Consider the following 26,865-nt stretch of genomic DNA (forward strand, 5'->3'; position numbering starts at 1 on the left):
GCCACAGATTTGCTTTGGTAAGCTGTCCAGCCTCTCTACATTACACTTCTGTTGGCTGGAGAAGAAGGGGAGGTGTTGCCCTAGCCCATATGATAGAGAAACAGCAAATTTAAAATGATTATGAAGTACCTCATATAGTGTCTACACGACAGTTATCCAGAGATGTTTGTTTATTCATCCCAAATGCTCCGGGAAACCCCAGCTGCTATCACAGTTCAGATAATCAACCCATTAAAAACAGGTTCATATTAACAAGGATAATGACAGCTGACATTTCCTAGCACTCACTATATGCAAGTCCCCTCCTGGGCCTTGTCCTATTTCTTTCTCATGCCACCGTGATGAGATCAGAGCTCTTAACAGCTTCCTTTTACAGAGAAGACAACTGGGGACCAGAAAGGTTACATGACTTGCCTGGTTTGCAAGAACTTAATGACACAGCAGAAACCCAAATCCAGCTCTACGACTCTCAGGTTGTGAGAATTTCCATTTTCGTGACATTTCCAACCCAGTCTGAAGGGGTCTCTGGCCTCTCCCCTGCCCTTCATCTGCAATGGCAAATGGCTGCCCTGACAAGGGCCAAGATGGTCTCACAGGCTGCAAGGGTCGCCTAAAGGAGGCACAAGAGTGACAATCAGGAAAGTGCTGATGGTGGGACGCCACACCCGGGTGAAGAGGACAGGCCATCAGGGGAGGAACTTGCAAAGTTCCATTCAATAAAAACAGATATCTCCTTTAGAACATGAACAAATGGACTGTGCACGTTCCAGGGACTGGTAGAGTAAAAAGAATAGTGAAGCTCAAGGGTCACTCAGTTCAAGGGGCATTTTATTCTCTTATTCACATGTATTCAGCAATGAAAATAGTGGACTCTGGAGTCAGCAAACCCTACCTTCAGATCTCAGCTCCAACATGTTTTAGATTGGTGCAAAAGTAATTGCGGTTTTACCGTTACTTTTAATATTTAGTGGTATGACCTTAGAAAAATGACGTAAACTTTCTGAGCCGTGCTTCCTTAGCTGCCAAATGGGGGAACTCAGACAATGCCTTCAGTTCAGTCGAGGACAGCTTCCCTTTTCTGTTAATTAAACTTTGGAACGTTGGGGCATTAAAACAGGCTAGGGTAGGTGATTGCACAGAGAATATTATTCTATTCATTTCCTTCCTAGCCAAAAAAAAGAGCAATACTTTCCTAACAGAATTTGAGGATTAATTAATGTAATGTGCTTGGAACCACATCTGGCATACAGTAAATGTTCAAAAAGGGTCATTATATTATTATTTGTGGACATATTTCATTATTTACGGGTAGGTCCGGAGTCGGCTATTGAGTAACAAATGGTGGGGCAAGCCCTCAGCGTTTCTAAAGAGATAACAAACACATACTTCAAAAGACTGCGTCTGGAGAAGCTAAATATTCTAGGTCAAGAGGGAAGGAAAAAAAAGACACAGTAAACAGACCATCTTCCTATAAGCTGGAAGGTTGGCTGATTTCGAGAAAGGAATGTCCTTGCTGGGCTGGTTCTGGAAATTGTAACTTGCACAACAACAGATTCAAAAGATTTTTGGAGACACATCAGTAAGAGAAGGCTAAAGGAGGCAGTGAAGGGCTGCCAGAGCCCCTGCAGAATCACTATGCATTTGGCGTGAAGCCCTGGGGTTTTAATGTGTCCGTCTGCAGGAAGGATATTTCCATTTAAGATGTGTGCAGGTCTTCAGGATGGCCCAGGGCCGGCAGGATGGTTTGGACCATGGTGTACCATTAAAGTTCAGACAGAATGGGGGCCGGCAGAGCACGCCATTGCACCAGGGAACACTCTGTTTTTCCTTTTGGAGTGGATGCTGTTTTCTCTAAGCACTTAAAAGAATTCCTGACCTCCAACTGAATGATGCTCTATGAGGGGAAGTATTTTGTGGGTGAATAAGCTAGACTGCAGAGAAAAAACATCCAGAATCAAGGGAAGAAATAAAGGATACTAGAGGACACCTGTGTATGTGTGTGTGTGTGTGTGTGTGTGTGTGTGTGTGTGTGTCTGCTTGTAGTTCTCTACTCTTTGTTAAGAAGTGTGCAAGTTGGGGCTGGGACTGAGCTGTTTGGTGACACAGCTGGATCAGATAACAGCCCCCACTTCCTGCCAGTTACACTAGATGCAAGCCTCTATGTCCCTCTTATCTGAAACATGGCTTGATGAGTCTAGTATGGCTAGATTGTAAACTCCTTAAAGGCAGCAACTGATTTCTACTACCAACCCATAATCCCTTATTTGAAAAGCCTTGGGCTAGATATGTTTCAGAATCCAGAATCTGGGTAATTTTAGAGACGTGGTATGGTGTATATATTGTATATTATGGAACAACTCCAGTGCAGTCTGGGACACTACCCTAGAATCAAACACATTAGTCACTATACCAGATTGTATAAGTACTATTAACACAAAGCAGAACAAATAGGCTTTAAGTCTCAGGACAGTTTGGGCCAGGTTTTGCCACAATCTATTATGAAAGAACTTCTAGCTTTTAGAGCTTTTTGAATGTCAGAATTGTGGATTAGGGATCTCAAGTCTTTCTTTTTCTTTCTTTTCTCTTTTTCAAATTTCCAGGACATCTGCGGCATTCTGCCCATAGCAGGCACCGAGTAGAAGCTGTTGATTTCTAGAGTATGTGACATCGTGATTTCCCTCAAATAATATTCGATTCTAGAAACCAGGGGACAGTTTATTCTCAGTGACTTGGGGAGTCTTTAGAATTAAAAGTATCCTAAATTAAAGAACAGAAGAGAAAGACTATTAAGAGAAGAACTATTAAGCCCATTCTCTGTCATCCTGAACAGTAACACATGTAGACCCACGAAATATACTGAAAATTCATCCCTAGCACATCATGTTGAGCACCTAAGCAAATGAGAGGAGTGCATCATTACATATAAATGGCAATGGAAAGTTCTAACCTATCACTTAGAACACGGTATTTTTCGAATACTCCTCAAATATTTCTAAATGGGCCAGGCGTGATGGCTCATGCCTGTAATCCCAGCACTTTGTGAAGCCAAGGCGGGAGGATTGCTTGAGCCCAGAAGTTTAAGACCAGCCTGGGTAACACAGAAAGATGCCATCTCTACAAACACATTTTTAAAAGCCAGGCAGCCGGGCGTGGTGGCTCACGCCTGTAATCCCAGCCCTTTGGGAGGCTGAGGCAGGCGGATCACCTGAGGTCCGGAGCTCCAGACCAGGCTGGTCAACATGGTGAAACCCCATCCATACTAAAAATGCAAAAATTAGCCAGGTATGGTAGTGGGTGCCTGTAATCCCAGCTACTCAGGAAGCTGAGGCAGGAGAATCAATTGAACCCAGGAGGCAGAGGTTGCAGTAAGCCAAGATTGTGCCATTGCACTCCAGCCTGGGCAACAAGAGCAAAACTCCATCTCAAACAATCAAACAAAAAAAAAGTTAGCCAGGCATGGTGGCCTAGGCCTGTAGTCCCAGCTACTTGGGAGGCTGAGGTGGGAGGATCGCTTGAGCCCAGGAATTTGAGGCTACAGTGAGCATGAGTGTACCACTGCACTCTGCACTCCAGCCTGGGTGACAGAGCAAGACCCTATCTCAAAGAAAAAGAAAAAAAAAAGGCCGGGCGCAGTGGCTCACACCTGTAATCCCAGCACTTTTGGAGGCCGAGGCGGGTGGATCACAAGGTCAGGAGATTGAGACCATCCTGGTGAACATGGTGAAACCCCGTTTCTACTAAAAACACAAAAAATTAGCTGGGTGCGGTGGCGGGCGCCTGTAGTCCCAGCTACTCGGGAGGCTGAGGCAGGAGAATGCTGTGAACCTGAGAGGTGGAGGTTGCAGTGAGCCGAGATCACTCCACTGCACTCCAGCCTGGGCGACAGAGCCAGACTTTGTCTCAAAAAAAAAAAAAAAAAAGAAAGAAAGAAAGAAAAAGAAAAAAAAAACTTAAAAATGAAATGACTCAAAATATTTCTAAATATGAAAAATCAAATTTGTTCAATCCTAAATCAATACCAGATGATTTGTAAAAGTGACAAAAGGGGCCGGGCGCGGTGGCTCACGCCTGTAATCCCAGCACTTTGGGAGGCTGAGGCAGGCAGATCACCTGAGGTCAGGAGACCAGCCTGGCCAACATGGTAGAAACCCCGTATCTACTAAACGAATCCAAAAATTAGTCGGGTGTGGTAGCATGCGCCTATAATCCCAGCTACTCGGGAGGCTGAGGCTAGAGAAATCACTTGAACCCGGGAGACGGAGCTTGCAGTGAGCCGAGATTGTGCCACCGCACTCCAGCCTGGGTGACAGAGCAAGACTCCGTCTCAAAAAAAAAAAAAGGTGACAAAAGGTTATACAGCTTAGGTGATAGTCAAGCTAACATCTATGGAATGCTCACAAGTTTTCCAGTGCTGAGGTTACAGTGACTCTGTTCAGTAGCTACTGTTATGTAGCCCCATTTTGCAGATGAGGAAACTAGGGCACTGTGAGAATGAGTCATTTACTAGTGAGTGTCCAACCAGGATTCAAATCCAAGTTTAGCAGTATGCTGGGTAAACCAGCTATCAGAGGAGAAAAAAAAAAGAGAGAGAGAATTTTAAAAGCCCTGGCATTTGCCAATTTCTATGATATAAATGCTCTCACCAGGGTTAATTTCAAGATATTAATGGTTTAATAATAGTAAAATTCCTGAATATTTAATAATTGGCTTACATGAGCTTGTGGGAGCTGTTTCCTGCACACCATTGTCAAGTCCATCCCATAGTCAGGTCCACAGTTTACTGTCAGCCATGGAAGATGAGATTTCAGCTCATGGAACAGAACTGGTTTTGGGGGCAGCATGCTGAGATACTAGCCCAGGCCAGTCAGCCATGGCTACACTTCTACCTCAGACCCAGTACAGATCACAGAGGGTGGAGTAGAAGAAAAAGAAAGCAAAGAACACACTGCCTCCCTTTCTTCAGCAAACTTTCCTTCACCAGGGAGTGGAAGGTGGGTCCCTGCCAGCCTAACACGCCTTGGCAGAAATAACAAAACCTGGATTTTTTTTCCAGGCCCTACAAATATTTTTCTTGGTTAGATAAGTTCAGACTTGAGACTAAAGGAGCTGATCACTTCCTTTCTGAGAGCCTTAATTTCCATAGTATTTTCTTTAAAGAAATAAGGAAGTATTTATTACAAGATGAGGACAGGGTCTGAGCCTGCCTTTAACCAAAGGTAGGGTATTCTGGCCTAATTTGAACCCAATTAAAATACATTTAGGTTCTTGGCTTAGCTTTTTTGTCAATACCTGTAGGACATCACCTTCTAATTAGGTAGTCTGATAAGACGTTCCATGAGAGGCTCCTGAGAAAGGACTGACCCTTCAATCAACAAGAATTCACAGGACACTAATTATGCATAGGTATTTGCTCAATGCTGGATATAGAAAGAAAAGGCATAGTTTCTGTCCCAGGGTCTCAGAGACTAATGAAGGAGTCAGTCAAGTATACGTAGTTAAATTACATTCATTTGCTTATTCAACAGATGTTTATCAAATGCCCATTAGGTGCCAGGCATTTTGCCAGGCACTGGGATACCATTGTGAGCAAGACCAATCGGTTTGTACTAACATGGAGCTGACAGTCCAATCATGAAAAGAGACATTAAATAATCACAAGAGTGAATGTGTAATTAAACACTGGTAGTAAGAGCTATGAAGAAATGTTAAATGGTCCTATGAGAACTGGAGGAACCTGACTCAGTTCAGGGAAGCCAGGAAAGGCTTTCATGAGGAATTGAGAGTTGAACTAAGATTTGAAGAAAAATTAGGAGTTAACCAGGGGAGCAGGGGAGAGAGAAAGAGAGGAACATCACTCCAGAGGGAACAGCATGGGCAAAGGTCCTAGGGTGGGAGGGAATCAGAAAATGGAAGGCAAGTTTGGAGGGAGATGTGGTGGGAAATGAGGCAGAAGGGGAGTAAGGGCTGAAACTCCTGCAGGCCACCGCATGACTTTTGTTTTTGTCCCGGAGCAATGGGAAATCACTGAAGAGTTTAGGCAGGGGGATATAGATGAGAATTACACCCAGCGCTGCAGTGAAGTAAAGGAAATGCTGTCTGCCGTTGAGAGAGCACAGGGGAATGAACCCACCTAAACTTGTATATATGAATTTTAAGAAAGAGCAGGGAGGTTAGGGTTGGGGGATGTGTCCAAATAAGGCTTGCTTGAGGAGGAAATATCCGAAATATCCAGCTAAATTTTTGAAGGGTGAGTGTGACTTAGCCAGACCATGGTGAAAGGGTGGAGGAAAGGAGAAAGAGAGAGAGAGAGCAAGAGAGAGAATACTGTTGGCAGCAGAAGAATGTTTGGGCTAAGATCTGGGTGAGTATGAGGGTGTAGGGGGACTATAAAAAGAGGCCAATAAGAGAAAAAGTCACAGGGTTAATGATAAGAGCCTCACAGGTCATGGCAGGAGTCTGGGTTTTATCCTGAAAAACAATGGGAAATCAATGACCCAGTCAAAGATCTACAGCGGGGGAGTGATGAGTTAGAACGGTCACTAGCAGCAGAATTGACAGTGGATTGAAAGAAGGCAGTGCTGGAAAGGTGAGACCTGCTGCAGCAGCCCAGGTGAGACAGGTGCTGGGTCTGTGCTAAGGCAACAGCAGTGAGGCTGGAGAAAAGAGAATGGCTTTAGGAGACACTAAAAAGGCAAAACTGAAAGGTCATTGTCACCAACTGAACGAGTGGGAGTGATTTCTATTCTGCCCAAAGAATAGTCTCAATGAAACATTCTTCTATTTGGGTTGTCTTGCCTTATGACCTGGTACAGGGTCAATTTTTGTAAATGTTCCATGTGTCCTTGATAAGAATGAAGTTCACTTCATTGTTGGGTACAAGGTTCTTTTATACACTCATCAATTAAATTTACTAGTGGTGTATTTCAATCTTCTACATACTTATTAATATTTGGTGTCTGTTTGCTCTGTCATTTATGACAGAAATGTATTATAAAATCTCCCACCATAATTGTGGAGTTGTCATTTTCCCTTTACATATTTGTCAAGTTTTGTTTTATGTATTTTTGAGGCTATGTTATTAGATATATACATGTTTGGAATTTGTATATCTTTCTGTTGAATTAATCTACTTATTATGTGGCAATCCCTTTTATTTTTAGTCATTCTTTTTGTCTTAGACCTATTTTATCTGATATTAATATAGTCACATGAGTTTTCAATTTTTTTTTTTTGGAGACAGAGTTTTGCTCTGTCTCCCAGGCTGGAGTACAGTGGTGCAATCTCGGCTCACTGCAAGCTCCACCTCCCGGGTTCTCACCATTCTCCTGCCTCACCCTCCCCAGCAGCTGGGACTACAGGCGCCCGCCACCACGCCTGGCTAATTTTTTGTATTTTTAGTAGAGACGGGGTTTCACCGTGTTAGCCAGGATGATCTCGATCTCCTGACCTTGTAATCCGTCTGCCTGGGCCTCCCAAAGTGCTGGGATTACAGGCGTGAGCCACCGTGCCTGGCCAAGTTTTCTATTTTTTTGTTAACATTTGTCTGGTATCTATTTTTCATTCTTTTACTTTTAACCTTTCTATGTCATTATGTTTTTAATGTGTCTCTTGTAATCAGAGTGCAGATGGATTTAAAAAAAAAGGTAGCTAGTAAATTTAGCACATTATATTTATTGTGATTATAAATATATTTGGATTTATTTTGGTCACCTAATTTTGAGCAATTTTTTTACTTTATTTCCTTTTTTTCTTTTTCTGGATTATTTTGGAATAGCACAGGGTTTTTTTGTTTTTGTTGTTTGGTTTTTCTTGAGACGGAGTTACGCTGTTGTTGCTCAGGCTGGAGTGCAATGCTGCAATCTCAGCTCACCACAACCTCTGCCTCCTGGGTTCCAGCGATTCTCCTGCCTCAGCCTCCTGAGTAGCTGGGATTACAGGCATGCACCAACACGCCCGGATAATTTTGTATTTTTAGTAGAGACGGGGTTTCTCCATGTTGGTCAGGCTGGTCACGAAGATAAGCACAGTTTTATTTATTCCACCTTATTCCCCTTACCCCTACCAGTTGCTGCTTGGACTAAATACATTCTATTTTTTTTTTTTTTTTTTACTAGTTACCTTTAACATTTAACATGTATATTTGACTTAACAAAAATTAAAGTTAATATCTCTAAGGAAGAGTTAAGATTTTGGGTGATGCCATTCATATAGCCACAGGGAACAAGGACTTAGAGCATATTCGGAACCAAAGCTAAGACCTGTTTTGTATGTGCTGGGTTTGAGGATACATACAATTATCACCTTAGCAGGTGTCTGTCTATACATCTACCTTCAGTGGCTTTATACACTTTGCAAAATATCCTCCTTCATGGGTATTCCACATTGCTTACATAGTGACAGGGATTAAAAACAAAACTAAAAAATAAATGTCAGTGTTTGCCTTCCTTTGATTCTTAACACATCACCGTCTTTCCTTCCAGCTTAGTTTCCAGGGACAAGCTGAGCACAAATGTTTCCTAGAAATAATGGGCTTTGCAAATAATTATAATAACTATATAGTAACTGTACTATATTAACTGTCGATAAGCTGAGAACTGAGTCTGAAATGCAGACCAGGATTTTTTCTTACGAAACCATGGCTTACCTTTGCGTCCTTCATCTTCTCTGCTATGTTTGTGGCTTAATCACAGGGGGAGGAGCTTAGCTTATTTCTGCCAAATATGGGAATGAAAAACTTCTATTTTCAAACCAATTAAAAAATCATTTTAAATTAAGCATTTAATCACAGCTGACTTAGATCACACCAGGCTCCAACTAGTTCAACATAACCAATTACTACTATCTCCTATAGGTCAGGTCCCATTTTTCAAGTGCTGTATGAATATTGCACCCATTTAATCCTTCAGACGACTGTGTGAGAGGCAGGGTGAGAATTATCAGAGGAAACATCTCAGAAGCAGCGAATGACTCGCCAAGGTTCCCAGAGCCAACGTGGTTGCTTACTATCCACATCCTGTTCATGTGTCAGAGTTCAGGTTCCCTTCCAGAGGCCACAGCTGATAAAGTATGTCAGCCTTAACATAGATGTTCCAATAGGCTTGGTGTTCCTCTAACCTGGGTGTCACTGATAAATCAAAAAAATCATCTGGATTTCCTAAAATCTCCCCAGTGCCCCAAATCTCAAAGGGCTGGGCTTCGTGCACAATGATAACATGGAGTTCGCCGGGCTTGATCTTCTCCATTTCCCAACACAACACAGACAATCCCCTCCTCTGACAGCCACTAAAAAGAAAATAGTAACAAGAAGCAGAGCTTATAAAATTCCATTACACTTAATGCCTGATTTTACTTAGTTAATGGATTCATTTATTAAAGCAATTTGTGTAAATCTCCAAGGGCCTGCTAAGGTTGCTGCCTTATGGTTTTATCACGTCATATACTTCCTTTATTTCTATCCTTTAACAAATAGTGGATTGACAAGGAACTTTGAACCAACTACTGCTCAAACTATAGGTAAATTACAAATAAAGTTTAAAATAAGGACTTTTCATGCCCCAGGGGTTTCCTTTAGCAACAAAAAGGGATTTCATTTTTTGTATGTTTCAGCTGAGTCATCAATCCCAGCTACCATTGTCTGTCAGTTTCATGTTGACTCCAGGCTTATTTTCAGGAGCCTACTTGTCTCCTTCAGGTTTTCAGGTGTGGATATGAAGGGTTTGGGGAGCCATCTGACATCAGTATAGGCACCCTCATGATGGTCCCTCTCACTGAGGGGAGCAGGCAGACAGCAGAGGTGTGGCCTTGTATAACTGCAGGTACACTGTGGTCAGGAGGGAGGGGCCCCTGAGGACCTGCTGGGCTCTGGCCGAGGTCAGTTAGCCAGTGAGAACTCCACAATGATTAAGTCTGGGCTGTATGGCTCATACACACATGATCTAGAATCTAGGTGGATCTAGAAGAAAGTCCATTCTTTTTTTTTTCTTTTTTTGAGATGGAGTCTCGCTCTGTTGCACAGGCTGGAGTGCAATGGCGCAATCTTGGCTCACTGCAACTGCCGTCTCCCAGGTTCAAGCGATTCTCCTGCCTCAGCCTCCTGAGCAGCTGGGACTACAGGCACGCATCACCACGCCTGGCTAATTTTTATATTTTTGGTAGAGATGGGTTTTTGCCATGTTAGCCAGGCTGATCTTCAACACTTGACCTCCGGTGATCCACCTGCCTTGACCTCCCAAAGTGCTAGGGTTACAGGCATGAGCCACCATGCCTGGCCTGAAAGGCCATTCTTAACATGAAATTGCCCCACAATCAGAAGCAAATGGGGACCTACACCGGAGGAAGTCAGAGACAAGGAGAAACAAAATTCAGCCCACCTGAGATTGACAATACAAATGACTATCTGTTCAGTTAAGTGGCAACCACTAGTATATAATTATTGTCTCCTGTACCAAATGAAGTACATAACTTAGGAAGTGCTTGGAAAAAATAAATGAAAGAAAAAATTCATTATCTCTTAGTTGTACTTTAAGGAAGGGGAATCTGGTGATGGTTGTGTGCTAATGGAGAGGTAAGGCGTAAAGATATCCAAAGAGCTAAATTGCTTTACTTTGGAAGTGGATCCAGAAGGGAGTGGAGTGAGAAGTTAGAATGAGAGGCTGGGTGGAGAGAGGAGTGAGTGGAGAGACAGAGGAAGAGACAAAGGGAGAGAGAGTAAGAGAGCCAGAGGTAGGCACAGAAGGACTTAAAGGCTTATGGATAAGAGAGAAAGTTTGGAAGAGACAGTGAGGATGGAGAGAGATTGTACTATGCAAGGTAAACTCTGCAATCCTCTCTATGAAATTGACATAAATAAAATTATATATATATGTAATATTATATTTATTTTCTGTCTGTTGCTTATTATGCGAAAAGAATTGATCGAAGTTTCACCATATGGGATAAAGGGGACATTTGGGACGGTCTGACTTTAAATATAGTTTATATGGTATATGCAAAATTCTCTTTAGGGTTCTTGGAGGCACCTCCAACAGTAGCTGAAACCAGGGACAATGGCGGGCCCATGTGGCAGCAGAGTGGGAAAAATGTACCAGACACGTTAAAATGCCAGGAGCAGAGAAAACAGATGGAGGCTTCCAACATGAGCCCTCATTTTAAAGTCCTAAGGACAAATTATTGTAATTGGTGTCGATTTATGAGGGAACTGTCTCCTATGACAGCAGCTCCACAAGGCTGCTGCAGGCACTGATGGATGGTTAGTGCAGGGAAGACAGCGTAGCTGCTGGTCTTCCATGATGCTCACGAAGCTGCTGGGGTGGGCTTCTCCTGGAGAAGGAGGAGATGCATGGAGTCCTGTTTCATGGATGACATGGGGGCAAAAGGAGAGGCTGTTGGTGGAGACTAGCCAACCTTTGGGTCACAAATGAATAAATATATGAATGACAAGTTAATGGTGGCAGATGTACACGCCAGCCAATGGGTGAAAACCCCACTTCTCATAAAAAGACTAGTGTTGATAAAGTCACTAAACCTTTTCATGGTGATCAAGAGAAAAATGGGGCTTTCCGTTCCCAGATTCCTTTTGCGGTTCAGCTCCATTGCTTACTAGCTGTTGCCCTTGGGCAGGTCACTGAACATCTTTAAGCTTTGGTTTTATTTTATTAAAACTGAGGATAATATTAGTGTCCACTTCAAAGGATTATGGTGAGATTACTTGAGATAACCTGTAGCCCAAAATACATTAATGATGAGGATGATGATTTTCATTCCAAGACCACTTGGTAATCAATATGTATTGATGATCACATTCACTACACACACTTACAAAGTGCAGCTCCCAGGCCGGGCACGGTAGCTCATGCCTGTAATCCCAGCACTTTGGGAGGCTGAAGCAGGCGGATCATGACATCAGGAGTTCAAGACCAGCCTGGCCAATATGGTGAAACCCCATTTCTACTAAAAATACAAAACTTAGCCAGGCATGGTGGCGCACTCCTGTAATCCCACCTACCCGGGATTAAGGCAGGAGAATTGCTTGAATCGGGACCTGGGGGACAAAGGTTGCGGCGAGCCGAGATCGTGCCACTGCACTCCAGCCTGGGCTACAGAGAGAGACTCCGTCTCAAAAAATAAAAATAAAAAAAAAATTTTTTAAAGGTGCAGCTCCCATGTTAGTTTCCTGGTCTCTTTTTGGCCTCTTTCTTTTCAGAGTCACCAGCACTTCCTTCTCCTAAATTGTGGGGCAAGTATATGTTTTAACCAATTCTAATGCTCATTGGTTTTGTTTTTTAATCCTCTGAGGTGTAAGCGATGCATTTTCACATTAATAATATAACTTTGTATATAGTGGCTACATACAATGTTAAAGGTATATTATATATAACATGGTGGTTTCTGTGTTCTATCACACATTAGAAAATAGCTAGGATGAAAACAGCCTGTGTGCAAGGGACAGACCCACCTCTCAGCCACATGAAGCTATGGGAAGCTGTGGAATGGGCAGGGACCAGGCACAGCCTTCATAATCTGTCTCGTAACATTTCCTTTGATATGGTGTTTGCCCTTTACAAACCCCACTCACTCCCACTCTGTGCCTTTTTCCCTGGTTCCAGCTCTGTTTCCCCCAGTCAATCCAGAAGGTTGCCTTAACACACTAACCCTTTGCTGTCCCTGTTGTGTCCCTGAAAGGCCTCCTGTGCCTTTGGCTACAGGTCCTGAATGTCCAGGCCATCTGTGCTATCTGCTTCGCTGTACCTCATCAAGACAGCGTGAGGGTGGAGGGCAGAACCTTGGTCCTGGCCTCTCAGCTTTTGTGGGTTTCAGCCAGACCCTGGGTGTTATTTTAGTGCAACTTTGGTGTTTAATTTGAGGATGTGTGTGGACCAGAAGGAGGGACCAAAACATGATTTTTTTTCCCCTTGGTCAAATGATTAAATTTGAAGTTCTAAAAAATGCACAGTTTGGTCCAAAGCTGTGTCCAACTGGGAAGAGAGAAATGCCCTGGAAACCCCTCCCAGGCCTGGGACCATCCTTCCTTAACCACCAGCCGCCCCACAGGCCTGCAGACTGCGGGCATCACCTGGGCAGGCTGTGCTTACTCACTCCCCAGGAGCCCTGTGCCCTGAAGCTGTCCTTCCTCTCTTCAAAGTGCATTTTGTGCCTTTGCTGGAAGAACCGACTACAGATTTGTTCAATTTCTTACAGTCTTGAAAGCGCCACAAGCAGCAGCTGCTGAGCCATGGCTGAAGGGGAAATCACTACGTTCACAGCCCTGACCGAGAAGTTTAATCTGCCTCCAGGGAATTACAAGAAGCCCAAACTGCTCTACTGTAGCAACGGGGGCCACTTCTTGAGGATCCTTCCGGATGGCACAGTGGATGGGACAAGGGACAGGAGCGACCAGCACAGTAAGCCCATCTCTATGACACCCCCTTCCCTTTCTGACAGCTTCTGTAGTCGAGGTGGGAGGAAGGTACATATTTAAGTACAGGTACTTGCTTCTCCAGGGTTCTATTCAGGCATGACACATTCAGAGGTGGAGTCACATAAATGTGTAGAATGTCTGGGTTTGGAAAATAGGGAGTTGTGGGGGCCACCACTTACCCAAACGTGTCCTATTTCAAGTTTTTTAAAGCACTCTCTGCTGACCCAACAGAACTGGCTGCCGGTGCTCGATCCCTGTATGTTTTCCCAGGTTTCTGTAACTAGTGAAGGATCTGGCCCCCAAGGCTAGTCAGGGGTCTGCATGCTCCATGATGGGATGAACCAGACGGGCATGGCGGTAAATCCTGCACAGAGATGTGGGCTCCGTTTCAAGTCAACTGACTCTCCTGGTTATGTTTCCACTGGGCTTGATTTGTGAAATCCTAGTTCATAATCGTAGTCTTACACAACATAAATTACGCAGCTTTCCCTCTGCGTATCACGCAGATGTGGCTGTGGTAACCAGCAGAGGTAAAGTCATTCTCCAGACCTTATAGAAACTGGAGAGTAGGAGCGACTAGCGCCAAATGCTGCGTATCTCTTCCAGCACTTCCTGGCAGCCCGGGTCTCAGAGGTGTTGATAAATGAAGGTATGACTCTGGAGAAAAGAATCTTCTTGACTCTCTAAGTATAAAAAAATCTCTTCCTTCTGCTTTGATACTTCTGGCACTGGTGTGTATGTTTGATATTAGGTGTCCAGGTCCTATCATGATGTCATCTGAGATCCCCTGAGTCCCACTGCAGCATCAGAGGTTACAAAGAAGCCTAAAGCCAGATCCAGTCCCTGCTTACAGGGTCAGCAATCTCAAGAGTCAAACATAAAACAAATCAAGAGAAGGAAAATCAGGAGACACAGAAGAAGCCAGGCAGGCAGGAAGTTTCTGTAGGACTGGCTTTAAAATGCAATACAAAACACTCACTTTGACATGATGGTTTATAGATCAGGTGGTCTTAATTATTCATGGACCATGCACCAGAGGTTGCAGGTTCTAAGCACAAATGACCACTTCACTGGTGCTCATGCTCTACCCTCAGATGCACGGGTAATGGAGATGGACGCTGACGTTTACACACGAGGTGACATTGTTCCTTCCTCCCCACCCACCACACAGACCCTTGAGATGAGGAGCAGGAAGGCTGACGCTGGGGCTTGCAGCTGCAGAATTAGCTCTTTTGGGCTTTGTTTTGATGGTTTATCTTCAAATGGGCTTGCTGAATGCCTTATTTTCAGTGAAAAACAGGTGTCAGAATGAGGCAAAAAAAGGACTCTAGTTTGTTAAAAAGCATACATAAGCAATGTTCACTGCAAATTAGCAAACTTAGATTGTAGTCCATTGTGTCAGGCATGATACACAATTCATGTGATCTGCCCCACAGAACACAAGGGAACAAGCTTTAATTCCTCTGGGTTTTAAGTGTTCCTAATACATCTTACCAATTTTCTGAAAAAGTAGGGAATGCTCTCCAGTCCTCAGAACCCAAGAGGAAAGACAAGCTTCGTGATATGTTCCTTGGGGTTAAGCTAGCTCTTCTGGGAAACCTTGACTTTTGGAGTAACAAGAGGCTCCAATACTGGAATTTCTTTTTTTTTTTTTTGAGACGGAGTCTCTGCCGCCCGGGCTGGAGTGCAGTGGCCGGATCTCAGCTCACTGCAAGCTCCGCCTCCTGGGTTCACGCCATTCTCCTGCCTCAGCCTCCCAAGTAGCTGGGACCACAGGCGCCCGCCACCTCGCCCAGCTATTTTTTTGTATTTTTTAGTAGAGACAGGGTTTCACCGTGTTAGCCAGGATGGTCTCAATCTCCTGACCTCGTGATCCGCCCGTCTCGGCCTCCCAAAGTGCTGGGATTACAGGCTTGAGCCACCGCGCCCGGCCTGGAATTTCTGTAGCAATGGAAAATGGCTTCCTTGTTGTCATTCCATCATTAGCAAAACAGACTGCACTCTGGGTGTGTAACGCTGGCACAACTTCTGGAGTCCACAGTGGATTTGTTTGCCTGACTTAGGATGTCAGGAACCCTAGAAAGGAGCACAATGTAGCCCTGGGAGTGCAGGAGAGGATTTCCGCATTCAAGGAATGCCAGATTATTTTCCAAGTGAACTGGGGCAACTGCACCTTTCTGTCCTCACTTTTCTCATTTGTACAAAAAGAATACTAATATTCCTTGCCTCACAGGTTTCTTGGGAGGGTTAAATGAGATAATATAGTGAGAGTTCTTGGCACAGTGGCTGGCACAGAGGAACAGCACAGCACGTGTTGGTTCATATTGCAGTTATCATCATCGAGCCTTCTATATAATCAGCCTAGCATATGGTAACAGAGGGTCGTATTTAAGGACCTTCCAGACTCTTCTTTTTTACAGTACTGCCACCCAGGAAAACCAAGGGGCTAGATGCAGGCTTGGATTCAGGGTTTCTCTGCCAACACTCAGAGTTGTCGTGTGGGCCTATCATTTGCTTACTCTGAACTAAGAACAAGGACCACGAGGACAGAGATCAGAATAAGTGGGGTGGGTGGTCAGAAGCCCATCCCTGTACCTGTCATTACTGGAACTGGATATTCCGCTGCAGAGTCAGCAGGCTCCAGTTCAAGCCTACTCTGCCCCTTTCTGCCTGGAGCAGCCCTGGACAATTAACGTTCTTGCCATTATGCATTCTTTCTGTTTGCAAACTCTGCAAGAGAAGCTTCAAGCTCCCCAGCCCTGGGACTCCAGTCCTTTCCTAACTAGAAATTTAAGTGTCTCCAGTGTTCCCAACTAATTTTCAGGAAAATCGTTTAATCTCGCTGAGACTCAGTTTCTTCACCTGTGGAATGGAATGGCAGCATTGCCTAGTGTGCCTCATAAGGGCGAAACTTCTATTTACTAGGATTCTGCAGGTGAGAGGCGTCCTGGGCACGGAGGTACTCCCTGAATGTGGTTCTGTCGCCCTCTTCTGCCCAGTGGTGGTACTGCCAAAGCCCTTCTGAGTTTCAAGGGTTATTCAGAAACAGAATTGCCTCGGCCAGGCATGAGGCGGATGCTCCCTGGCTACATGTGATCCGCACGGCCTGGCAAGGAGATATTTTCGATGCCTTGATCACTAGTTTGAACATAATTAGAGACTGAGGTGACAGAGTCACATGTTAAGACTTCCTTCAGAAAGAGCGTTTCTAAAAGCCAATCGAAAAATTTAAAAAAATCACACAAGATAGAACCGTATGCCTTTGAGCTCTACAAGACAGAAATAACTCCTTTCATGGCTTCTCTTTGTCCCAAGGTCATTGATCTTTCCTGGGCAAGTGTATCTTCTTCCTGCCTCAAGGAGAATGAGTTTCCAAGTACCTAACATTTCTTACAGTGGTATAACGCTAGGGCAGATGCTCGTGTGGGGGCCATTCTAATAGAGACCTGAGTAAAATGTCTCTACTGGTGGACTTCTGGCCTGCAGAGAAGATGGTTTTGGTTTGTCCCGTTACCATTCTTCAGATCACTGCTGCAGGCAGTTACCAATATGGACTGTGGACGCTGGTTACGCTGCCATGCTAGGAAGGCCAGGCAGAATCACCCAGGGAGTGCTGCATAGATCCCAGGGCTGATGGGCACAGTTTGTGAGAAGGTTCATGTTGGCCCCTAAGCTTCAGCTCAGGGAGACACATAAATGGTGTCACCATGAGAGGGGGGGGGTCCTGGAAGAGGATCAGGTCTGGGGGAAGATGGCCAGTTCCATTTTGGACACAAGCATTTGAAGAGTGTCTCATGTACCATGCAGCCGTCCTTGGGGTTATAATTCTCCATTTATTTGTGCAATTATTTAATGGTTTTCCCTCCTACTGGACTCCTAGAGGATAAGGACTTTGTCTCTTATTGCTCAACACTACAAACTTTGTGTCTAGCACATTGCCTGCCACTTGGTAAAATGCCCAGTAAACATTAATTTTATAAGTGACTGAACTGTATTGGTGGCAGCTAAATTCAAAGTCAACAATATATTCAATAAACATCTGTGAGCCCTGATATATGCTGGGCATTGTGTTGAACTCCTCCACTTCCACCTAACCACAACCTTGAGAGGTTACTAATTATCATCACTCTAAGAACACTGCAGCTGACAGGCGTGACCAGCTCCTAACTGGGAGGGCTTGGCACCGACCACATCTTCTGTTTCCAGGACTAAGGCTCCTTCTGTATCCCACCACCACCTGACACCAACATCATGACAGCGGTTCCGCCCCACAAACTGATTCAATACACACATCTGTGCTGTGGGTCAGATGGGTGGAGGTCAAGTCCCAGCACTGCTATTTACCAGCTGTGTCATCCTGGGACAGTTACTTCTCAATGTGCCTCAGTTTCCTTGTTTTAAAAGCAAGAATGACAACAGCACCCACTCATCGGAATGTGGGAGTTTTAATGTGATAATGTTTGTAAGAGTGTTTAGCACACTGCTAGGCACATAAGTGCTCCAAAAAAATGATATTGATCATCATTCTTCTGGGATTCCTGAGCCTTCCTCACCTAACCACCTGACCTGTCAAGTCTGTTAGATTAAGTGAATGCTATGCTTGCTCGCAGAACTGAGGGTGACTCTTTGTCCCAGCTTCTCTGGGACTACCTGGGTTGAAGCCCCTGAGGCCTGACACAGAGGCATAATGTGCCCAGGCACAGGTGCAGCAAACCCCGCTCCATCTCACTCCTCTGGCAGGGCAAGTCTGCTCTGTGTTTGATTCTGATCTTTCTGGGGAGTTTCCTCTCTGGTGAAGGGGGACCATGACTTATCCCTCAACGGGATTATTAACTGGAACAATAATTAGAGAATAATTTCCTTATGAGCATTCCAAACCTGCAGCTGCCTGCCATAGCCCACAACCCCTCACCTCCCCAAGCACGCAAGAGGCTACGTGGGGAGCAGAATTACCGGCACCACTCACTGCACAAATGGAAACGTTCTTAGGCAAAGTGCGTGCCAATCAAATATTTATAAATCAAGCCACATCCTAAAGGCAGTAGCAGAATTCACTGGTCAAAACAATCCTACCTTGCAGCCCTTTCTAAAGGGCAGGTTCCTCTTCATGAAATGCCTCCTGCCCTGTTGCTTTAGGGGAGTCCAGACTTCTATTCTCTGGTTGGGATCACTCAGCACCTAGCGGGTAAGGCACTGTATTCCCCACCAGCATAGACCTGAAGTCAAAACAGCTTTTCAAATGACTACTATGGGGAGAGCTGGACCCCACTGCCAGAAGTCAGAGAGAGGGGAAGGTCTCCAGGCAGGAATGTACTCCACACCAGGGTTCTCTCGCCTTGGTCACACGTGATGGAAAGGACTCCTTGCCCTCCTCCCCACAACCCTCATCTGATTGCATAGAGGATTTTTATACATAAACTTTAAAATACACACACACACACGCATAACATATAATATATAAACTATATATAATATATACATATATGTCATTCAGTCTCTGGACTGTATCAAAATTTTCCAGGCACCTTTTTTAGATCTTAAAGAAGCAGACAACTTTTAAGATAAGGGTTTTTTCCATATATGTATTTACATGTGTGTGTGTATATATATTTATATATAGATGTGTGTGTATACATATGTGTGTGTGGGGGGGTGTGGGTATATTTTTTTAAATACTGGAATTATTTTCCCCCAAATTCGATTTTTCCCCTTCTCTGTCTTTCTCTAATGTTTTACCAATCCCGGCTTGTGGCTACATTTTAATTATAAATGCCACTGACATAAAACAACCTCACCAAGTTCTGAATGAGGCTGACCTCACTTTGGGTAAACACGGCAAAGGACGGGAAGTCTCCCACCCAGAATAAACCAGGCACATAATCTCTCTTGCCCTCTCTTTGGAGAGCAGAGGCGGAAAGCAGGCTTAGAGGCCACGGACAGACATGCTACAGAAGCAGAACCTCTCTTTCCAGGCATTTTCCTCATTGAATGCACCAGTTGTGGTCTTATCTTTACATTTTCCTGGGATGGGACAGGCAGATGCTAGGATAGCTTGGGGCTCAGAAACAGGGTGCAATACCTCAAAGTTGACTTCTCTTGGCACTGGCAGGCTCATAACCCTTTTTCCTTCTTTCTACCTTTGGAAAGTAAGGGATTGCTGTTCTTATGTGAACAAACTACTGCTAAGACCTCATGGAAGGCTTTGGGAAGCAGAGGAGAAAACCAAAGCTACGAACTTAGTTCCTCAGACAAAAGGTGTGAACACCTAGTTGGGGGCTAGCACAGCATGCAAAAGCTCTGGGCTTCCCTTTATGTAGGTTTCCCAGGTATGCAGGGACTCGTGAACCAGTTTAAATAATGAGCATGGGACAAGGAAGACCATGACCCATGAAGGCGAGTCTGCACATTTCAGTTTAATTGACATATAGTTCTGACAAATAGGCCGTCCCCAAACCAACACTTCTTAACTCATTCCTAGTAAAGGAACAGGACTCTGGATTCTACTGAGGGCACATACAGTCACAAATCCACCGAGCAAACACTTCCAGCCCTCTGCCCGTACATTTTTACAATGCTTTATCTAAGTTTGAATTTCTCCAAGAAATTTCTATCATTAGAGTACCTTTTTAAAAGTTGCTTTCCATCTCTTCAGCTAAATTCATCGTTAATGTCCCCATTTCAGAGGGGAAAACGAAGTACCCTGAGGACCATGGACATGTCTTGTTTTTCAAAAAGTCCTTGCCCCTTCATCCCTGAGATGCTTGAGAGACAAAGACCTTCCTATTCCTAGATAGCAAGTCCTAGATCCCTGGATGGGATAAAGAAGAGATGCTTGCTCCTCCTGATTTGCTCTGTGCGCTAACCTGGTCGGGGTGTATTGAAAAAGGGAGTGGACAGAGAAGTTAGAGCTTTAGAGGGGCCTCATCTACCCTCCTGCCTCCCCAGTTCTCCTGGGTCCCAGTCTGCCCCCAGGAAGACCCAGCTTTTATGAGTGCTTATGCTCAGGTCTAGATGCAACATGGACTCATGCCTAAGCTGGGTCATAAAACATCTCAGGGGTCACCAGGAACAAAAAAGCGGGAGTCTTGGCCAGCTCTGAGTGTCCCATTGACTATGAACGGAGCTTTAACACATCAGCTACCATTCTAAAAGGTATAAAGGAGAATTAGGGGAGATCATTAGCAAATCCCTGATGAAAATTTTGTAAAATACACAAAACAATATACATAGTTCATGTATATGTAGTAAAATAGAAAACTATGCACTAGATATAGACTAAACATCAGGAATCCCATCACCCAGAGTCCTCTGGTGTCAGCAGCTGGCTGTTCTTACCTCAGAACTGTTTATAAAGTAATAGAGTTAGGATGAAGGAAACATTTCCTCAACTCCTCTCCCAGTCTTAGTTCCTCTTATCCTTCCCAAAGCAGCTACTTGTATGAATTTGGTCAGTATCTGGTGTACAGTTTTATATTTTAGTACAGATATATTCATGAGCTACATACGTTGTATTGTGTTCTTTTTTTTCTTTTCTTGAGACGGAATCTCACTCCGTCGCCAGGCTGGAGTGCAGTGGTGCGATCTTGGCTCACTGCAACCTCCACCTCCCGGGTTCAAGCAATTCTCTCGCCTCAGCCTCCTGAGTAGCTGGGATTACAGGAACCCACCACCATGCCTGGCTAAATTTTTTTGTATTTTTAGTAGAGACGGGGTTTCACCGTGTTGGCCAGGCTGGTCTTGATCTTCTGACCTTGTGATCTACCTGCCTCAGCCTCCCAAATGTATTGTGTTTTTTAATACAATTTTCATCAAGGATTTACTGTATTCTTCCACTGTAATTTTTTTTTCACTGTATGTTATATTCTGCCTTTCTCTGAAAGGGAATTTTTTTAAAAAAAAACCACACACACACACACACACACACACACACAGAGATAAAGAGAGGAAGAATGTTGCAGTTTTTGTGCTTTTGTTTGCTTTTAGCTCAAAAACAAGTGGAGCTTTTGTTATTGCATTGCTGTATCACTCAGAGTTCATTTGTCTGTATCCCTAATCATGCGGAAGCCCCGAGTGCAGGGACCATGCCTGGCACTGAACGTAAGTCCCAGCACCTAGTAGATGAATACGTGTTGACTGAATGGTTCTCCGTCCCCCGACCCTGAGCTGCTACCTGAGGAAGGAGCTGCTGCTGTGTGGCCAGCCCCTCCCTCTCTTCCCAAGGCCCCCCTTTCTCATGCTCTCTCCTTCCTTGCCCGTCCTCAGCAGCAGCTGCAAGAGGATGTAGGTCTGGAAAACTGGAATGAAGTCACACTAGAGAGCTGGACACCTAGCCAGCTACACGAGCCGCTCAGCCTGGGTGTTGCTCCTTCCTGCCAGCCCTACTTGCAGAAGGATATATGTTTAGGAAACTTAGCCAGAATGAAACCTAGTGAAAATGAGCTATGAAACTTGGACATCCTGGAGAAATAATATTTACAGAGGAAACTCTTGAGACGAACTCTCACCGGCGCAACAACCCTGGTGTCGGGACTCATGGCTGAGGGCTGAAGTCATGTGCTAAGCAGGCCTCTGGCTCTTGTTTACCTCTAGGAGGCCTCTTCATGGCCATGATGGAACTCCACAGACGGCAAAGCCAAGCCTGTTCAGCCCCGTGGCCAGACAAGTGGGTGCTATTGAAGGCAGCAAAACAGAAAAGCATAGGAAATGAAAAGCTTTTTAAAAATCTTCCTTGATTGGCCAGGCACGGTGGCTCGCGCCTATAATCCCAACATTTTGGGAGGCCAAAGGGGGGTAGATAACTGTGGTCAGGAGTTTGAGACCATCCTGGCCAACATGGTGAAACCCCGTCTCTACTAAAAATACAAAAAAAAGAAAAAAAAAAAACACTAGCCGGGCATGATGGTGCGTGCCTGTAATCCCAGCTACCTGGGAGGCTGAGACAGGAGAATCACTTGAACTTGGGAGGTAGAGGTTGTAGTGAGCTGAGATCGCGCCACAGCACTCCAGCCTGGGGAACAGAGTGAAACTCCATCTTAGAAAAACAAACAAACAAAAGAAAAACTCCTTGATTACCTTAAAAGACCTCCCCTTTGGGGTTTCTGTAGCACCTATAATGTGTTTGACTAAATATCTACATATATGGGTGATAGGTTGGAAAGAGTCCCAGGCAGCTAACCTCACCTCATTCTGTGGCTACGAATGGGATCCTGGATGGCCACCCACCATCTTGTCCATGTGTGATCTTGAACACAAGAGGGTCCGAGCAGGAGAGTATGGCTGAATTTGGATCAATCCATTCCCATAATTGGAGCCCAAGAGGTTATGTGAAAGAGAGGAAAAATGTAGGATACTTAGAGTACTCAACCTAGGGTTTGGTCATGATTTTTCCCCTTCTTAGAAGTATAACCTTGCATAAAACACACTCTCACCAAACTCCAGCTCTTCACCTAAAGGACAGAGCAAGCACCACCTTCCTCCAGGGAACACTTCGAGGAGCAGAAAAGGTCACAAAAGCACAGAGGAAATAGTCTGACGAGTACTGGCCACTTTCCATGCATTAGCCCTTACAACAACTACCATTATAGATAAGGAACAGAGGCAAATCGTTTGCGGGATGATCACACAGCTAATAGGCAGCCAAGCAGAACTTGAGTTGATGCAGTTGTGTTCTGGAGCCCACACTCCTTAATTTTATACTGTTTATATCAAGATAGAAACTAGCATGATGCCTGGCACATTGTAGGTGATCAGTAAAAGGTTAGCCCTTTCCTTTGGTCTCTCTTAAACATACAGGATTATGCTGAGAAGTTGACAGAAAAGTGTATGTGAAGGTTCTCTGAAAACCATGAAGTCTAATAACCATTTAAAAAAAAAAAACAGCTTTATTGAGATATAACACACATACCATACAATTCACCTATTTAAGTTGTACAATGCAGTGGGTTTTCTTACAACTTAACAGAGTTGTGCAACCAACACCACAATCCATTTTAGAATATTTTCAAAAAGAAGCCCCATGCCTTTTAACCATAATTCCCCCATCTCCACCCACCCTGGCCCTGGATACCCTGAATCTACTTGCTGTCTTTATGCATTTGCTTATTCTGGACATTTCATTTAAATGGAAACATAAAACACATGGTCCTTTGTGATGCCTTCTTCCCACTCAGCACTGTTTCCAGACTCATCCGTGTTGTGGCAGGCCTCAGAGCTCTGTTCCTTTTTATTGCCAAAGAATATTCTATTGGCATTCCATGTATCTACTTGCTCCACAGACTGTTAGACTGAGAAATAACTTTATGGAGACTGAGCGCAAATACCCCTCATTTCACTGAAAAAGAGACTGTGTCTAAGAGGCTACGCAGCCTAGCCAAGGTCACTCAGCTCAGAGCCCAGCCTTGAGCCTTACAACTCTCCACGCGGTCCCATCTTACTTCACCCCTCAGAGCATTATTGGAAACATAACAAAGTGCACAGCTGATTGATGATGGGCCAGCAGAATCATCTCTGCCAATATTAGCCCAACATCATTCATTCACCAAATAATGTAGACTGCCCACTGTGTGCAGGGCACTGTAGGAGGTGCTGAGGACCCCACAGGGAACAGGACAAGATCTCTGCCCTTCTTCTCAGAGTGTACACTTTCCTGAGGAGGCAGAAATAGATCAGCAGCTCCCTAGATAATAAGATCATTGCATATTGTACTAAGTGCCATGAAAGAAACATGGGGCAGAGGAGGAGAAGAATGTGGGGGAGGGTGGCATTGGCAGGGAGAATGGGGTGGGGATGAAAGGACCTCGTGCACAGAGTGTCACAGGTTACTGGGGAGGGCCTCTTTTAGGATATTTAGGCTGAGGCCTGGAGGAGAAGGACGTTGTGAATATCCAGAGGAAGAAGGTCCCAGAGAGAAAGCATTGCATGTGCAAAGATCCCAGGAAAACAGGGAAAGTTTGAAGTTTAATAGAAGCAGAAAGACAGAGCGAGCAAGTGGTGTGACTGAAGGCTCGAGAGCAGAGCCCACCTTACAGTGGAGGCCCACTGGCCTGTTCCCTCATGGCTACACTCTCAGAGCTAACTATTCCTAGGAGGACCTGTGAGAAAGTGCATCAGTGGCTTCCAGTTCCTTCCTGTGAATTAAATAAACTCCACTTGCCACAGGAAGCTAGAGGAAGTCCTGAGTCTCTATAGCAAAGACTTCTAAGGAAGGGAGAATTGCATCTTAGGTAAGGGTGATAAAACTATGTATCATCCTGGGGGTGAATCAGGAGATAAGGAAAGCAAAGAGAAATAAGAAAATACAGGCATATTAACAGAGAAGTGGTTAAACAATTATGGTATAGCTACATAATGGAACACAATTCAATTGGCAAGAAGAAAGAAGTTCACTCTTTCTGTACTGATGTAGAAAGATCTCCAATTAGTTAAGAAACAAAAAAAGCAAGGGCAGAACTGTGTGCTCAGTACATTACCATTAGTATGAGGTAGTATGTCTTTTGCGATATACGCATACAAGCTCTCTAGAACGGATACACACACAAGGTGTCTAGGAGGGGTTTCCTTGTTTCTGTATCCCCCAGGAGATGTGCACTCCAGAAGGGAGCTTTTCACTATCTCCTCTGCTATTTGGAAACATGGAAGTATATTTCCTATTCAAAGAAACTAAATTAAAAATGAAAACAGGCCTGGATGCAGTGGCTCACGCCTGTAATCCCAGCACTTTGGGAGGCTGAGGCGGGCGGAGCACAAGGTCAGGAATTCGAGACCTGGCCAACATGGTGAAACCCCCGCCCCGTCTCTACTAAAAATACAAAAAAATTTAGCCAGGTGTGGTGGCGGGTGCCTGTAATCCCAGCTACTCAGGAGGCTGAGGCAGGAGAATTGCTTGAACCAGGGAGGCAGAGGTTGCAGTGAGCCAAGATCGCACCACTGCACTTCAGCCTGGGTGACAGAACAACATTCCATCTCAAAAGAAAAAAAAAAAAGAAAACAAAGAAAAGGCAATGAGGGGTCTAGATCTACCAACCAAAGCCCTGTGTGTTCCAGCCTCTCCTGCCCCTCGGCCTCTGCCAAGCTGAACCTCAGAGATGCCCCCTCATCCTCCTAGGGAACTACTGGGCAGCCACTGGTTCCTGGTCTAGATTTCACTCCTACTCGTAATGATGGTTCTGATGGTCTAGTGAACAAATAAATTATCCCGAAGAGTCTAGAATTAATTCCAATTCCCAAATGTGAACTATCAAAGCACCTCTCTCAAGAGGGCACCCGAGGGTGAATAAACAAGTTAATAATTATCAAATGAATACTGGATTCCAATTAAGTGTCCAGCACCTTGGGAGTGTCAATCAGTGTGAATGAGGAGAGTGTGACTCTGTAACTCACAGTCCTTTCCCTCCATCTCCAGGTTTCTCAATCTGGGTGCTGCTGACTCTCTGGGCTGGAAAATTCTTTGCTGTGGGGGCTGCCCTGTGCATTGTAGGATGTTAGCAGCATCTCCAGCCTCTACCCACCAGATGCCAGTAGCACCCACCCCCCTAGCTGTGACAACAGAAACTGTCTTCAGAGATTGCCAAATGTCCCCTTTGGAGCAAAATCACCCCCAGTTGAGAACCACTGTTCTCATCACTGCATTTCCAGGTAACAGCTTCATTCTCCCCACATCAGGAGCTGGCGATCACCCCTCTGCCTGTACCCCAGGTGGGTTGCCATAGAGGCTGAGGGATTGACGGAACCTTCATTGCGAGGGAGTTCCTTTAGTTTCATATGTGGCAACCAGTCCTAACTCCCTGGGAACCTCTTCTGTCTCAGGGAAAGTAGCAATCTCAGATTTTATAAAATAACCATCTGTGGATAGAAGTCTCTCCCACAACTAGAAGGCCCAGACAATTAAAAGGCACCCCTGGCCGGGCGCGGTGGCTCAAGCCTGTAATCCCAGCACTTTGGGAGGCCGAGACGGGTGGATCATGAGGTCAGGAGATCGAGACCATCCTGTCTAACACAGTGAAACCCCGTCTCTACTAAAAAATACAAAAAAAAAAACTAGCCAGGCGAGGTGGCGGGCGCCTGTAGTCCCAGCTACTGGGGAGGCTGAGGCAGGAGAATGGTGTAAACCCCGGAGGCGGAGCTTGCAGTGAGCCGAGATCCGGCCACTGCACTCCAGCCTGGGTGGCAGAGCGAGACTCTGTCTCAAAAAAAAAAAAAAAAAAAAAAAAAAAAAGGCACCCCTGTGCAGGTTGATAACAAAAGCAGAACACACACAGGGTGGCCAGATCCCAGTCTATGGCACCCCAAGACTGCAGGGATGAGGGAGCCTGGGGGAGTGAATACCATTTCCTCCTGTGATTATTTTCCCACAGGTGACAGAAAGAAAGGAGCGAGGCACCGTGAAGGTGCACTCAGGGTCATTTTGTAACCAACAGGGTGGACAGGTAGGTGAGCCGGCCGGTGTCTCT

The 26,865-nt window shown here is 44.9% G+C and overlaps 2 protein-coding genes and 1 non-coding gene across 14 annotated transcripts in view; 2 read left to right on the forward strand and 1 right to left on the reverse strand.

Annotated features, from left to right (window-relative positions):
- LOC105466962 (Rho GTPase activating protein 26) overlaps positions 1-26,865 on the reverse strand; it is a 907,509-nt gene that overhangs the window by 608,746 nt on the left and 271,898 nt on the right. The window lies entirely within an intron of this gene.
- LOC105466960 (fibroblast growth factor 1) overlaps positions 1-26,865 on the forward strand; it is a 111,933-nt gene that overhangs the window by 75,907 nt on the left and 9,161 nt on the right. For all 11 annotated transcript variants that reach the window (XM_011716184.3, XM_011716187.3, XM_011716185.3 and 8 more), the window contains one exon: positions 13,198-13,400. In XM_011716184.3, coding sequence (XP_011714486.1) covers positions 13,232-13,400 — 169 coding nt within the window. In that variant the 5' untranslated portion in view covers positions 13,198-13,231. The remainder of the gene's footprint in view (positions 1-13,197; positions 13,401-26,865) is intronic.
- On the forward strand, positions 1,042-1,178 carry LOC112424141 (small nucleolar RNA SNORA36 family). The gene has a single exon (XR_003014812.1). It is a non-coding gene; the product is annotated as a small nucleolar RNA SNORA36 family (small nucleolar RNA).

The sequence above is a fragment of the Macaca nemestrina genome, chromosome 6 (genome assembly GCF_043159975.1).
Source record: "Macaca nemestrina isolate mMacNem1 chromosome 6, mMacNem.hap1, whole genome shotgun sequence".
NCBI classification, from domain to species: domain Eukaryota; kingdom Metazoa; phylum Chordata; class Mammalia; order Primates; family Cercopithecidae; genus Macaca; species Macaca nemestrina.